This window comes from Populus trichocarpa, chromosome 18 (genome assembly GCF_000002775.5).
Source record: "Populus trichocarpa isolate Nisqually-1 chromosome 18, P.trichocarpa_v4.1, whole genome shotgun sequence".
NCBI lineage: Eukaryota > Viridiplantae > Streptophyta > Magnoliopsida > Malpighiales > Salicaceae > Populus > Populus trichocarpa.
In genome coordinates, this window is record NC_037302.2 from 9952309 (window position 1) to 9969590 (window position 17282).

General features: G+C 28.9%; 1 protein-coding gene across 4 annotated transcripts; it reads left to right on the forward strand.

The window, feature by feature from the left end:
- The first annotated feature begins 8628 nt into the window (after nt 1–8628).
- LOC7476286 (pentatricopeptide repeat-containing protein At5g21222) lies at nt 8629–12681 on the forward strand. 4 transcript variants are annotated; one of them, XM_024590467.2, is made up of 5 exons: nt 9470–9617; nt 10067–10127; nt 10199–10316; nt 10495–11403; nt 11495–12681. In XM_024590467.2, exons 4-5 carry the CDS (start codon nt 10624–10626, stop codon nt 12380–12382), a joined length of 1668 nt encoding a protein of 555 aa, XP_024446235.2. In that variant the 5' UTR covers nt 9470–9617; nt 10067–10127; nt 10199–10316; nt 10495–10623; the 3' UTR covers nt 12383–12681. The 4 variants fall into 4 exon arrangements, with proteins under 4 accessions (XP_052304994.1, XP_052304995.1, XP_024446235.2 ...); XM_052449034.1 differs by lacking the exons at nt 10067–10127; nt 10199–10316 and adding an exon at nt 8629–8787 and having other exon boundaries at nt 9455–9617; XM_052449035.1 differs by lacking the exons at nt 10067–10127; nt 10199–10316 and adding an exon at nt 8648–8787 and having other exon boundaries at nt 9485–9617.
- The last annotated feature ends 4601 nt before the right edge of the window (nt 12682–17282 follow it).

Genomic DNA, 17282 nt, shown 5'->3' on the forward strand with positions numbered 1-17282 from the left:
GTATCTCTATTGCCTGCTTTAAAACGAATAATTATCATTATTTATTTTTAATCGTAATTTACTATCATTATTAAAATTAAAAGAAACCCTTTTAATTAGCCTTATTAGATAAATACTTTTTTTTTAAAAAAATAAAAAATAAAAATAGATAAAATACAATTGGTAAAGCGTGATGCCGCCTGACAGTTTAGAATATGTTCTTATAAGATGAAAATTTCACTTGATCTGCTCATTTTTTATTCAATTTTATCATGTTAACTCGGATGAAGGCGAAATTTATTTTGGTTTTGTGTGGGGCAAGTGAATTGCTCATCCAACCCATCACTCAATCCAATATTTTTTTTATTTATCTAATTATTTTTGTTATATATATGATTTTACAAGAATTGTATATAGAATGATGCTCTACTTCTCTGAAAAATTAGTCATAAAAAATAAAACTGAAAGTTCATGTTCAAAGAACTAGAAAAACAGTTTTTACTATTTTCATATATAAAAAAATGATAAGTAATACTATATTCTTTTTTTATATATACAAATACTTCTATTAATATGAAACATTAAAATAATTTTAATTTTATATTTATTAAATTAAAAAATTATTTTTATTATAAATTTAATATATTTTCTTTGGAGTTAATATAGTTTTTTCATGAATGTCAAAAATATAAACTAATATTTTATATTTAGATCATGTCATATACAAAAAATTTAGACTTTTTTTTAAAATCATTATAACCTTGGCATATTTCTTATTTTTAGGTAAAAAACTCCTTTACATTTTCAATAAATAATTTTTTTTAATTTTTCATTGAAAAAAACTAAAAAATGAAGAAGAAAACTAGAAATAAAGATGGAAATAATTTTCTATGAACAACCAAGCCTTTAGATTTTGAAATTTATTTTGGTTTTATTTAGAGATTTTATGTTATGATGTTGTGATTTGTGGATGACAGTTTATTAATTTTATTTCTTTAATTTCTTAGAATTATTTTTTATGTGAATTCTGATTATGATTTTCTTAAAGAAATTTAAAGTTTCAGTATATATATAGAATAGATATCTAGTGGATGGATAAAGCCCATTACCTAACCAAATCCAATGAGATCAAATTAGATATAGAGGATGATGGATGCAGGCATAATAAGAATGTGTTTGTTGGTTTCTTGAAAAGTCTATAAATAGCAGAAATAACAAATTTAAAAGTTTTTAGGAGTTTTAAAAATTTTGTTAAATAAATTTAGAGTTGTCATGGGTTTATGCAAAAGTTATATAAAAATTAAATGTTTATTCGGCTTTGAATATTTACTTTAAGGTTAAGTTATTGCAAACCACAAGCTATTCAAATATCCGGTTTTTAACTGTAATAAATATGAACTACCGGTAAGAAATCTCTTAAACTCTTTTAGGAGATAGAGATTGTTATAGCTTTGAATGCTATCTCTTTTCTTTTATGTTTTAGATATTTATATATTGTACTCTATTCACCTGAGAAAATAAAAGGCATAACATTTTATTTATAAGGAAACCTAGAACTCTATAAATAGCAAAATAACAATTTGCCCCTTAAATAATATCACATCATTATTTCAGGCTAATTTTAAAAATTTATTCAATCAAGTCCTTATCTGATTGTTTCTATGTTTAGAATTATAATCCCTGTATTAATTATCTTTTAGTCCTCAATTTCTAAAATTTATTCACAATCAAGTTATACTTGCTTAATCATCAACTATCACATGAGCTTTTAAATAGATATGAGTGATTTCTCCATATGGAATTCTCTTGCGGGTCAGTTTAATATACATGTCATTTTACAAGTACCTGCATATTAGTTGCATGTATTCCTTATACCTCAGTTTATGAGAGTAGCTATTTCCTTTCATAAAAGAAAAAATATAATATACACTGGTCTTAACAATTATAATTAATGTCTAGTTTTAATAGAACATTGACTAAGAACATTTAGGAACAATGCTATGATGTAATAAAAATCTCATAATTATAACAACTTTATAATTTCATATGCAAAGTATTTTTGTTCCACAAATTTTATCTTTACTCTAGATTCATTAATCAAACATTAGATTTATTAATCAAATATAATTGAATATTAAATATAAAAAAGACTTTATTAATAATAAATATATTTTACATGAATAAAATCAGTACTACATATAACCAACGATTGACTACAAGGTATATTTACTAATAATGTTTGTTTTTGTAGTTCAACCTATTTTTCAAAGTGTTTTTCACCTGAAAACACATCAGATTAATGTTTTTAAGTGATTTTCAATTGATGTGCTAATATCAAAAATATTTTTTTAAAAAATATTTTTTTAATATATTTTTAATTAAAAAATACTTATATATAAATACATAACATTACCAAACATGAAACTCATCCTGCCGCAAGACATTGCTATCCTTGGACTTCTGTTATATATTTATCTTCGGTTTGTCTCATAGAGAAGAAGAATAGAAAGGCAGTGGTTGTTGGCGTTTGGTGGACCTTATCTGATGTTCTATAAGTAATTTTTGGGACACTTGGGAAGGGGTATTTGCTACAGTAACCTATGGTTATTTAATTGTAATAAATTCAAGCATAGTTATCTTTTGAATCAAGGGAAAGAATAGCAATCCTTTAAAAAACAAATAAATAATAAGTATTTTTCTTCTAGTAATAAGTATTATATTTTCTCAAAAAATATTCCAGAGTTAGAAGTTTGACCATCATAAAAACAACAGGTACATGTGGTATTTTTTAAGACTTAATAAATATAATATTTAATAAATACTAGCAATTTTTTTTCCTTGTCATTATCTTGTAAGAGACATTGGTAGTGTGTCTAAAGGTTCTGTTTGGTTACTATATCATAGAGATAAAAATATATTTAATTAAAAAAATAAATATAAATATGTTCTAGAGATAATTTTGAAGTAAATTTTGTACTTTCAAAATAAAAAATACAGAAAAAACATGTTTTTACAAACAATATTTATTATTTTTTATTTCTAAAATATCAATGACATAAACTCTTAATTCCACAATTATCTAACTAAGATGTGTAAGAATAAAAATTATTATTATCATAGTTTGAAGTCGATCAATTTTTTTATTTATAAAATGGATTAAAGTGATATCATTTTAACAAAAAAAAAATCAACTAGTTTTGACCGGGTTTTATCTAGGATTGCAAGTTTACCTAGTATTTTATTGGGTTAAGCCCATCATCTGTTTTTTTTTAAACTGGATCAGTCTGAGTTTTATAGTAAAGGTTATTATTATTATTATTATTATTATTATTATTTTCAACACTTAATATAAACTAAAGTAAAAAAAATAATATTTATTTTCTAAAATATATAAGTTTGATAATAATATATATTAAAGATTAAATAGACTTTTTTATATGTTATTTTGTCTTATCTACTATTAACTAAATAAAATACAAAGGTAATAACTTTATTTTGTAATGGACTACCAAACATAATTTTATCTTTATATTTTTTATCTTGTATTCTCTGTCTTTATTGTTTTTGTTTTTTTTTTTATCCCAGGATAATTTCCAAACGCTACCTCAAATATTCGATTACAGTTATATAAGTTTTTTTAAAAGAATATATATATACATGCAATAAAAACGTAAATTATTATTTTTTATTCATATCCAGAAACAAAAACTAATTCTAAATTGGAGGTATCAATATACTAAAATTTAAGTAATCAGAGCAAATTATTTTTTTCTAATAAAAAATTTATAAACCATTTCATTAGGTACATAGCACAAGATTTATAGACGCGTTACTATATGTTCACTTTGATAAAAGGTAAAGCGACTGGTACTTTAATAATAATGGGTAGTTTTCCTTTTTAAATAACTCGATTTAGGATAATTTTACTATATTTTACGTTTAATGAAGTAAAATTACATTTTAAAAATAAATTAACTTTTTGGTTTCTGTAAAAAATATTATAGTTAATACAATTTAACAAAATGTTCTTTATGCACTTATGCTAATAGGATTTCTAGTTTGATTTTAGAAAGCGTATTTATTGGAAGTGGTAGTTATAAACTCTAAATATGACTAGTTTTATTTTTTAAAAGAGTGTGAAAAAACCTGAAAAAAAAGAAGTAGAATTTCCGTAACCAATTAGTTTTAGTTTTAGAGATGTAAACCAACTATTATTACTATAATAATAATAGAATTAACTAAAATTGAGGTAATATTGCAGAGCCTATTGTTAACGTTATTAGTACTAGAACTGTTATGAACATGACAATAATTATAATTGTTTTATTCATGGTAAAAAAACATTTTTACTATGGTCAAAATACATTTAAAGAGTATAATAAAATAGTTTTAATTTAACTCAAATCAAGTATTATTTTAATAAAAAAAATAATTTTTTTAGTATTAAAAATAAATTAACAATTATATAGTGTAGACAATTCAAAAGACTTGTTGACATGGGTGTCAAAATACGTTCACATGGCATGGCATGGCATGCTGACATATATGTCAAGAGTGGATGAAATTTTCACTTTATTTTTAATTGAGCATTCACTTCTATTTTTTTTTTAAAGTGTGTATACTTTTATATCTCTATTTCAGTATTTGTTATTTAAAAGATTTGCAAAGACTTACGATATAGTATTTTTAAGGATATAAAATAAATCATTTTTCATTAAAATATAATTTAGAAGTTATATGAAGTCATTACCCTTATTAAAGCTCTTCGTTTGTTGCCAAAGAAAAGAAAAGAAAATAAAAGAATTGAAGTTATAATTACATTGCATTACAATAAAACTAAAAGGCATTGGTTTTCATTGTTCACTCACGTTATTTTATACTCTCTCATAATTTATTTTTTATTGGAGCACTAACTTTTTTTTTATTGTTTTGATTATCAACTTTTTAAAAAATTTTATTCTTTAATATGATGGTTATGATGTTTTAAGCATTTATATTATCTTAGTTTTGCATGTTATTAACAATTCAAGATGTTGAAACATATTTTAGAATTGAACTATTTTCGTTACCGGCACTCTATTGTGGGTATGAATTTGAGGTGGCAATGACAATCTTGTAAGCATGTTTTTTGTTTTAAAAACAAAATGCGTAAACTCATAAAATACCAAGTTGAATCGGTCAAAACCTGATCTGAGTAAAAAAGAAAGAAAGATAATGTTGTCTAAACTTTGTTTTTTGTAATAAAAACATATAAGCAACATTGTTATTTTTTTTAATGTAAAAAAAGGATAGGGTGTGTGGAAATATTTGACTGTCATTAAAGCCAACTTAATGGGCAACCGTGAAAGCTCCTAAATCGATTCCTTACCTAACTCGAGCTTTAAACTAAATCCTGTAAAAGTTGCTATTAAGTGACCTAGTTAATTTGACGGATTCAAAGATAACCTGGACAAATAACAAAAACATGGTTTATCTTTAAAAACATTAGGATGATATTTTTTTAATATTAAGATGAAAAAAATATTGGATCGACCTAAATCAACCATGTTAGCCTGTCAAATTTGCCACCCTGGTTATGAACACGATCATAATGTGTTAACCTAGTTGGTCATCCATCTCTTTCTTTTCTCTTCTCTCTCTAGATGGGCCATCATTAGACTCGGGTGAGATGAAATTAGAGATTAAATTGAAGAGTTATTAGAGAATCATGAACTAAATTGAAGAGAGAGGGCTTAGCTCTTGGTGGGATAAAATTCAAGACTAAATTGAAGAGTTATTAGAGAATCAATGACTATGTTGAATGAAAAGGGAAAGAAAGTGTCTAGCGTATGTACACATGCCAACATGCGAGAGGAGTTGTTGCATTAGGGAGGCGTGTGTGGCTTCCTCTAGCCTTCAATGACAGTTTTTTTTTTAGTGTTGTTGGAATTGTCTTGGTTTGAGCTTCTTTCCAAGACAATACACGATGTTAATAAAGCTTTGACGACCATTTCTTCCTCCCTCTTTTTTTTTTTTTTTCTCTCTCTACTCCTTTTGGTTTCCTTGCCTAGTTTCTTCTCTGTCAAAGAACATGGATGCTTTGTTTTAGCTCTCTCAATTTCAATTATAGTCCCTTAATTTTAGTCCTTAGTAAAATAAAAAAATCTAAATTTGTTTTCGTAAAATTAAATGTTGGTTCAATGTCAGGATATTTTTTTGATATTACTAGAGCCTCATACCAAGCCAACTAAATCAAACTATATAGACCAATCTCAATTAAACGCATCATGTAAGGATTGGATCAAATAACAAAAAAACTATGGTAATAAAAAAAAAAAGGACCAAAAAACTAAAAGGACATAAAAAAAAACCAAACAATGAATGAATAGCAGAAGAAATAGTGAAACAACTTAACACAAAAAAATAAAATTTTGTATTATAACGAAGAGAAGAAAGTTTCATTTTCATCTTTCTTATTTCCGTATTAGTTTTTTAAGGATTTTTTTTAAGAGGCCAATTTAATGAATAGAATTGAAATTGGTTACATAAAACATAATTTCAAAAAAAAAGGACCAAAATAAGAAAAAAAAATACTTGGCTTTTCTCAAATTCATGGGACAAAGTGCATTTTCATACAAATAGTCTTTGTTTCTTCATTTTTGGTCCCTTTAATTTAGAAAAAATATATATTTAGGTACTAAACTTCATATGTTTTACATTTTAGCCATTGAATTTAAGTTAGAAGAAAGAAAGTCACCAACAAAAAAGAGAAAGAAAGAGAAATTAGTCAATTGGCCACATTCCAGATATAAAAGGTCAATTTTAGTGTCAATTATTTTCACTTGATGAAAGATTTCATTAAGGTGTTTTTTTTATCACTTATATTGTCGAGAAAAGTAGATTGAAGGTTAACAAGTTTTCTTTTTTGAATTTTTATTAGTTTTTGGTTTTTGACTAATCAACTGATGTTTTGAAATTATAAATGAGTTTATTGAGATATTTAGAGTGTCTCTTAGGTTTTTTCAAGTGAAAAAGATTCGAAATGAGTTTTTTTAAGTCTTGAAAGTCAAACTCTTTTTTCTCGTTATTGACAATTCAAGGTGTTTAATCATGTTTTAGAATAGAATAAGAAGCCAATTTAATGAAACAGAATTGAAATTGGTTGCGTAAAAACAAAATTTAAAGAAAAATGACCAAAATAAAATTAACAAAATCTACAGGGCTTTTCTCAAATTCACGTGAAAAAGTGCATTTTCATCCAAACAGTCTTTGTTTCCTTATTTTTTGGTCCTTTTAGTTTATGTAAATTATGTTTATGTACTAGACTTTATTTGTTTTGTGTTTCGGTCTTTGGGTTTGAGTTAGGAGAGAAAGTCACTAGAAAAAGAGAAAAGAGAGAGAACGTAGTTAATTAGCTATATTTCAGCAACGAAAAAGTTTGATCTTGGTGTCGATCAGTTTCACTTGACAACATAAGTGTCATTAATGTGTTTTTGATTATATATGTTGTCAAGAAAATTCCAGAAGTTTTTTTTTTAATTCGAGATAATTTTTTGTTTTCTAACAAATTAACATGTGTTTTGAGATTATACATGGTTTAATTTAAGTTTTTATTGTGTTTTGAAATTAAAAAAAAAATAGGATTTTTGGTTCTAACAAGTTAGAAATCGATTTTTCAGTGATCAAAATCTATATTAGGATATAACACGTCATCTATTTTGTTTTTTTAAATAGGGAGGAAAACAACAACAAAAAAACAAAACACGTGGGCTTGACTATGTAGGCTCGAGTGGGCATTGGGCCTAACATAATGGGCTTTTTTAAAAAATACCTTTTTTTTCTTAATTCTTTTTATTAAGATTAATTATAATAAATAAATTATATTATATTTAAGATATTATCTCATTAAATATAATTCATATTTTCCTTCATTTTCCAATAATATTATAATATTTGCTTTATAATATTAGCAATATTTTTATTAATATATGAATCCACAATGTATTTTTTTTAATTTGTGGTCAAGAATATTTCATAAAAATAAAATTTATATTTTGTTATGTTTTTTATAAAGTTTTTAAATAATGTTTTCAAATTAGTTATTCTTTTTTATTTTATTTGATTGCATATAAACAAGATTTTTAATGTGTTTTTTTAATTGTTTTTTATATAATGATAAAAAACTAACAATTCTGATAAGAAAATATAGATTGAAGAAACATATTTTTTCCTGGTTATTTTTTTTAAAAAAAGTTTTAAGCAATTTTTTTAATTGCTTTTGCTTTTAATTCAAAGAATATGCTGCTATTGGAAAAAAAGAGTTTTTGTGAGAAAATCAATGAACAAAAAAAAAATTGTTTAATAAAATACTTTTCTAAATATCTTGAATCATTATTTCTCGTGCAAATATTAATTTTAATTATTGAAAAACTAAATTAAAATAGATTTTGAAAAATATTTCATGTCATTGCTGGGCAATATTTACTATTATTGAAATCTTTTCTCCTCTAACCAATCTCTAGCATATCCCATTCTCTATGAACCATAAAACGAAAATTTGGCGTGGAAAATTCTCCTCCACCTAAAAAACTAATCATAAATCTGGCATCATAATATTTTACAGCCTCAAAAAATTATCCCAAGAATCTGTTTCTGATAATATTTGTGGATAAGAATCTCTAGTGGATGCCACAACACAAACACAGCCACTAAACTACAAGTCTGTTTCTGCTACTCTCATGAGCTGCTGCATGTCTAAAGAGGCCAACCAACCATGCAAATTCAGCCTCTTCTCACTCCTCCCCACCTTTTGCAACTGCTCAACTCGAGGTAGGAACCTGCAACTAGTTTAACTCCTTAGATTTCTCCTGCTACTGTATTTTTTCTTCCTTTTCAGTGTCAGGCATTTTTGTTTGGTGACTTGTAAGCCTGTAACTTCGCTCTAGCAAGTTTCAAATTTCTATATAAAACTTCCCATTAACATTTGCCTGCATGAAATAATCTGATAACTGGAAGTTGTGATCTGGGTTTTGTTTTCAGTCGCTTAAGATTGTCATTTGATATGAGTGGTATAATCATTTTCTGTTCTTACTTATTTTAAAGTTGATTCCTTAGCAGAGGTCAAATTAACACCTTATTGATGCTATTGCTCCACATAGGTTGGTATAGCAGAAAATCTCTCTTGAGGTTTATGTGAATTTAACTGGGAAAAGGAAAATGCATCTCTATGCCTTGTGTGTCAAATTAGGTGAATTTAATAAACTCTTAATGTAGGTTTAGCCTTTTCCAGCTAGGTATTGATTCGAACTTTCAAGGATTAGCTATATAGATGGTGTCTAGTATAGTTGCAGAATTAATGTTCCCATCATTTCTGGTCTTGCTAACCTGGTACTGCTTATTGGGCCTTTAGAAGCGACTGTCTTCTCTCAGTGCAGTCTCATTCATTCAATCACTACAATTATTGACGTTATGATTTATGTTCTTAATCTTTGTCCAGAAGAAGATAAGTTCACTGGCATCTGTGTAGGTGTGGTAGTTCGGATTGGAATACATTAAAGGCAGGAGGTGGTTTGCTAAGGGAGTGGGAGGAAAGGAGATAGGGTAAGATGGAAGATGGGACAATCACAAGCGGAAAGAGGCTTGAAGCACCTGCAGTTATGGTACAACTACTCCTTATTGTTCTTTTCCTTGCTCAAATCTTTCCTTGCGTTGTTTAATCGCTTCAGTTGCAATCTGTGACAATCCTGTACAATCCTTTTTTAAGAAATATAACAATAACTTGCTTAACAAAGTGGCTTTTGTCTTGTACATACATTTTAAAAAAGCTTCCATGTTTTTCTCCTTTTTTTTTATTGCCTTACTTTTTGTGCTGTTCTCGTGTTTTTCCTCATTTTCCCCCAAGAAAGACCTGCAAAAATTGGTGAGAATCTGGCACATACTTTCATCATTATTACTGAACAATCCTTGCATTATTTATGACATCAGAGGAGAGCCTTGTATTGTGAGTGGTTTGGAGAAAGTTGTAATGGAGATTTCAACAATTAATTCAACTAACTGAATCCGTGGACTAGAGTAAAATTAAATAATTGGGGACTGTGACATATTGCAGGGATGGGTCGCAAACTCAGCTAGTTGACTAATTATTCTCCTTAACATCTGGATCAATTCAGGTCCTATCCTATTTCCTCTTCTATCTCTTGGTTCAAGATGAGCAAATTGTGAGTCAAAATTTGTAATGTAGTTTTCTGAATGTCGAGGGAGGAGTAAAGACCTGTGCATATCCATGTTGCTACAAGCATTGGCGGGGACTGAAAGTGTAGAATTGGTGTCTACATATACCTTGGCTGGCCTGTATAAATGTGCCTTTTCTCTCAAAATTATATCCATTTACTTGTTGATCTTTTAGCTGATTACCAGTCAAATCTATGGAGATATATGAAATTTTATTGCTTTGCAACTTGGAAATTACAGCACTGTGGGTCTGTGTTCAGTCATTACATGGTGACAACCAACTTTTGATTGATTTCAACTTTACAGGAATCAAAACTGCTAGAGAACGACCAATTTCAACCGGTTTCATCATTTGTGGATTCACAAGTTAAATCCTGCTGCCCTATCTGTTTGGGCAACAATCGCTGCAGGATAGTCCGCTCTAGAACAAAACTGATGAATGTTTTGATTGGGAAAGGGAAGCCTCGAGAAGCCCATTCTATTTTCAACAGTTTAATGGACGAGGGACACAAGCCAACTCTTATAACATACACAACCCTTGTAGCGGCCTTGACTCGGCAAAAACTCTTCAAGTCTATACTTCGACTCATCTCTAAAGTGGAAGAAAATGGCATGAAGCCTGATTCTATACTCTTCAATTCCATAATCAATGCCTTTTCTGAATCTGGAAATATGAAGGAAGCCATGAAACTATTTCGGAAAATGAAGGAGAGTGGATGTAAACCAACAACAAGCACATTTAACACCCTTATCAAAGGATATGGGAATGCTGGCAAGACTGAAGAAGCTTTGAAATTACTGGAGTTTTTACAGGATGGAGGTGTGAAACCAAATCAAAGGACATATAATATTCTTGTTAGAGCTTGGTGTAACAAGGAAAACATGGAAGAAGCTTGGAACATGGTGTACAAGATGGTGGCATCTGGCATGCAACCAGATGCTGTCACATACAACACACTAGCAAGGGCTTATGCAGAGAAAGGAGAGACAATTAGGGCTGAAGAAATGATACTGGAAATGCTGAACAGGAGAGTGACACCCAACGAGCGTACTTGCAGCATCATTGTGAATGGCTACTGCAAAGAAGGTAATATGGTTGACGCTTCAAGGTTTGTGTTCAGAATGAAGGAGCTTGGAGTGCTTCCTAATCTCTTTGTTTTTAATTCTCTCATCAAAGGATTTCTAGATACCATGGATACTGAAGGAGTTGATGAGGTAATTTCATGTCTCTGATACCTTTCACCATGCCAAAAGAAAGATCCATCCCAAACACTCCTAATTTCTGGCTTTGTCACATGTTCAACAGGTGCTGACATTAATGGAAGAAAATGGGGTAAGGCCAGATGTTGTAACATTTAGCACAATCATGAATGCATGGAGTTCAGCTGGGCGTATGGACAAATGCAAAGAGATCTTCAATGACATGGTGAAGGCTGAAATAGAACCTGACATTCATGCGTTCAGTATCCTTGCAAAGGGTTATGTGCGAGCTGGAGAACCTGAAAAGGCAGAGTCAATCCTGACTTCTATGAGAAAATATGGCTTGCATCCAAATGTTGTAATCTGCACCACCGTTATAAGTGGATGGTGCAGCGCAGGAAAAATGGAGCATGCAATGAAGGTTTATGAGAAAATGTGTGAAATTGGCGTTTCCCCCAACTTGAAAACCTATGAGACCTTGATATGGGGATATGGTGAAGCAAAGCAGCCATTGAAAGCAGAAGAACTGCTGCAAGTTATGGAAGAGAAGGGTGTCTTTCCTAAGAAGGGGACCATGCAGCTCATAGCAGATGCATGGCGTGCCATTGGTTTGCTGAGTGAATCTGAGAGAATTATAGAAAATGACGAAGATCCGGAGGTCAATGTAGATAGAAAGAAAGATGATGTGCCCGTTGATAGACTGGAAAGCATTTATAAGGACCAAAACCGTGGTGCTTCTTATTCTAAGCTGTTACAGATGCCTGGGGAAGCTACTACCAATCAAAATGGATCATCTTCTGTTAAAATAAGAACCCAGATGATTCTTAAGAATTACAGGTCTTCGTCTGAGTCTTCATGGACAGGTACCAACTCTGTCTTGCTCACTCGTCTGTTTGTGTTTGGGGCACAACCGCAAATCAAAAGCAGAAGGCAGCACCAAAGTCTGGTCGGCATTTGTGAAAAAGTCGCAAGCAGAATCCTGTGCATAAATTGACAGGGAAACGTTGGGAGATGCTGTTATCATACATATGTAGGATGATACAGATGACTGGAACTTGGAAAGTGCCCTTACCATGAGATTAAATTATGCAGGGCTGATGAAAGATTGCTTGCTCGTGAAAGTTGTAGATACTGCGATTAATTTTCATGTCTATTGACATCATTGTTTATACAAATTATAGGTAATAAGTAGTAACTTTGTATTTACTTACAGTACTGTTACGAGGACAGGCTGCGTTACAACATACACAATTGAAGTTATTTTAAGAATTTATTGAGCTTGGCTTTGTTGGATGCCTTTGTAGCTCACACGTCCTTTTCAGTTTCTTGTTCGTGAAAGATTGATATGCTCATGAGCAATATGATAAAGAAAATAAAAATTAATTAAACAAGTTTTTCCAAAATCAATAAAATCCACTAGTTAGTTACTTATTAAAATATAAAAAATAAACAAAATAAATTGAATTATCTTTTATTTTTCCCAACTTGAATTAATATTTTTGAGAATTAGGAGGCATATTAAAACACCAAAAGGCATACGTAGCTGATCAGATTTGAAGACAATCCTAAAAAACCATAGTATTTTCAAAGGTGATAATGGGTTGAGATGGTGCAGATGGAATGTTGTGCTTGATAATTATTGGAAATCATGAGCATGAGGAAAACAAGTTTTATGTAGGTTTAAAAAAACCCTATGATATTTAAATTAACAAGGTTGTTGGAGAAATGAAGCTTTAAAGGGATATGATGTATGTTTGTGTTTATAAAAAGTGTTAAGAATGCTAGAAAAATATGAAGTTGTGTTTTTCAACTTACCTCGTGGTTAATGGATGTTTATATATATATATATGAATTAGTCTAATTTGCACGAAAATAAAAGCAAAATAGAAAGAAAAAACTATCATATTGATTTAATAGAAATCATCTGGGTTTATAGACCTAAATATTAGATTGAAAGAAAATGACATTGTCAGGTCATTCACTAGGCATAAGCATACCTAACACTATTTTGTAAGTCTAATTATGATATAAAGAAGTGGGAGCATTTAATATTGAATCACAATTGTATAGATGGTAGATGAATATATTTGGGTTTATACATATTATCTTTAGCCTCATCTATTCTCGGAATATGTGTTTCTAGATGTGTGTCATATTTTCATCTTAATTATTTATTTATGTCTATTTATAGCTCATTTATATATTTTTTTTCAATATCAAATAGTCCTCTTGTCTATTTATGACTCATTCATATATTTTTCCATCTTAATTATTACATTTATGGCTCATTCATTTAATTTTTAATCTCAAATATTCTTTATGCCTATTTATTCCAATTAATACAATTTTATTACCGCTTTTGGCTCATGAACATTACCCAACAACTCAAAATAAAATGCTAGCTCAATTCTTTCAAGATTCATGCCCCTATTCATATGCCCAGCTTTTCAATTAACAGCCCTCGCTCATACGGCCAACTCATTTTATTTTAATCAATAGCTCTTGTCCAAGCAACTAGCTTCATTTAAATTCTATAGCCTTCATCAAAACAAATGGCTTCAAACTTCTATTATAAGTTTCATCGTTGTGGTCGATTACAATTTCATATTGGTTCCTCTTATTATGATCAATTACTATTCGCATATTAATTTTCATTGTTATGGTTAGTTACAATTCATCTATTAATTTATAGTGTTGCAATCATTTACAATTCATATCTTAATTCTCGTTGTTACAGTCGATTATAAATCACATATTGGTCCCCACCATTACAATTGATTTCGATTCACATACTAGCTCTTGTTGTTATAGTCGATTACTTTTCACATACAAGATATTTTCGTGTTGCGCTCGATTATAATTCCATAAAAAAAATTATCCTTAAAAGCATATCTTATAACGATAAACAATTGTAGAACAAACATATTATTTTCATTACATTCTAACATTATGAAAGCAATTTAAATAATTAAAAAGGCAAGAAGGGTGACTCTTACCTAAAACTCCTAACACACATCTTTTACCACAACATATCCTTCTCCGGTTATGTTTCCTATACACCCTAATGGTATTAATTTAATACCTTGTTAGACCATCCATGCACACAATTAACTCATTTGTTAATGTTCATTATTCCAATTAAAATTTAAAATCTAGAAGTCTCCATATTTCTATGATTTCATTAATTTCCATCCACATATCAACCATTAATTAATGTTCATACCACCAATTAAAAATTTAACCATAGAAATTTATATTCATTCCAACATCCGAATTAATTTCCAACCATATTACAAACATTAATTAATATTTCAATCCATAAGTCAATATTCATGCCATCAAGTTAAATCCTCATTATGACTTATATTTTTTAATTTCAATTTAATGTCCAACATATCATAAAATAATAAAAAATTAGATCTTACGTTCCTATATTTACCTAAACATGGCCATAAATATCCAATTCATGCAATAATTCTAATTTAACTCCAATTACAATAAATTAAATTCACACAAATCAATTAACACAAAAATCTACATTACATCAAGTTTCCAAATCCCCTTTCCATCTCATAATTATTTATTTCCAAGCCTTATTAGAAAAATTCAAGGCAACAAATTCACATACTTTCAAACCAACACCAAACATTTATAATATTGTTTAAAGCACCAAATATCACACTTCTTCATCAAATTTTTCCATACTTTCTTCTTACCCATTTCAACAATAATATGATACTTAAACATTTTATTTCACATAGATTTCATCCATGCCTAAACACAAAGCCATTACTATATCAAACACTTCATTTCAATAATATCATTTGAACATCAAGTTTCAATGCAATTAAGTCACTCTCTCATGTTTCCTTTATATTATTAACACACATTTCTACAATATCATTAGGATATAATTCTCGACACGATTCATTTACATTGATATTCATCAATTTAAACGTATTATAATTACCATTTACATCCATTCAAGCATAATAACAACTTCTAAATACTAAATATAACCTACTAACCAATTTATTTCACATTAACTGCTTCAAGCCAAACAATTCTAATTGTCATTAAAAACATAAAAGTTAACTCAATTCTCCATCTTTTTCCATATTTTCAACATTCCTGCACATCACCACAACTAATTTCTCATAGGATCATAATGGTATCATTTATAACCAAGTCTTAATTTACCCAACATCATTTATATTTCAAAGCCAGTATAATGTAATCACATTTCCAATTTCTCCCAAAAATCCTCTAAACTAACCATTTGCCCATTTTAACGACTTATGATTAAATTTGAAAATTTCACTATTCATTACTTAATCATTTGAATTTCAATACCAACATACAATATTCAAACCAATTCAACAATTTATCATCAAATTTGAAAAGACCCTTAACATTCATACATGGCCTGCCACTCAAGAAAACTATATTCTTGCTTTCCACTTATTCCATTCCATCTATTCATTTATTAAGACCATAATCTAATCCATAATTTTATTTGGTTTAATAAGTATTTTTCATATCCAATTTTTTTTCCATATCCACATATTCCCAACATATACATACAGCATGTAATACATATATCTCACCAAAAGTCTTTTCTAAACACCATTACTCATACCTACTCATTTAGTAAACATACAATACCAAAAAAAATATAAACCAATTTTTCATTTCCTCAAAATTAGCTACCCATTGATTTTTTTTTATGAGTTAACCTCATTAATAACATAATATAATTATCATTACACTCACAAATCACAATTTCATGCTCAAAATATTATAATTCTTTTTCAAATTTCTTTGTGTCAATTCAGCCATAAGTTTATGAAAATTAATGGATAGCCAAACTTTTTCAATTGTTTCACACACAATCATTTTTAACCACTAATCAACTCATTTTTTTCAATTAAACACCTCAACAACAATAATTTAATTTTGTTTCACATTTTAATACCTTTCTAAAAATTGGATCAACATGCATATCATATCATATAAGTATTAATCAATTTCACCCTATATATATCAATTAACCTTTCACAATTCAAATAACACAAGAGTTTTACATAAACAATATAAGTCCCCCAAATCTCCCAATTTCCATACATGTGATCGGCCATCCATAAAGCTTGGAACCCAAATTTTTCTTTGATTTCTTTCAATTTTTCTTCTTACTTATTATCTCATATAACTAAAATACAATAATTTATGTCATTACAATAATTTCATCAAATTCCATAAAACTTAGCAATTAAAAAATTTGGGATTTCTTTCCCCTTCCCTTGAGAATTGAATTAAAAGTGAAATTAATTAGGAATAAGTCCATTACTTTGGATAATACAACTCAATTAAATGAGTTCTTGCCAATTTCTCCAAAACTCCTCTCCCCCTCTTCCAAAAATCAAGCTTTCTGATGTGAACCTTGCGACCACTTGATCATGCAACCACAACAAGATTGACAACGAATCCCAGAAAGCCAAAACAGGTCTGATAGGAGTGTAACACAATGAAAACTTGTTTCAAGGCACAAACACTATTAGAATAAGACCCCCACCCAACAAATATCAATTGATAAATGATAAGTAAAAGAAAGACACTACGAAGCTAGTTAATCTTCGATAAATCAAACTTGTTCTTTGTCCCGGCAAAGAAAACATGTTGCATCATGCAAAACACAAGTTTATTTCTTAAATTCATGGTTGCTGAAAATTTTAGCTTATAAAACCTTATATAATAGCTCAACTAGTAACCCTAATAGACCCTTTTTGGGTTGCAGGCTAATAAGCCTAAACTAGTAATCAACTAATATAAGTCCAATAATGAAATAAACTCCTAAACAATGTCTAATGGGCTAGAACAAACCCAAATTAAAAATA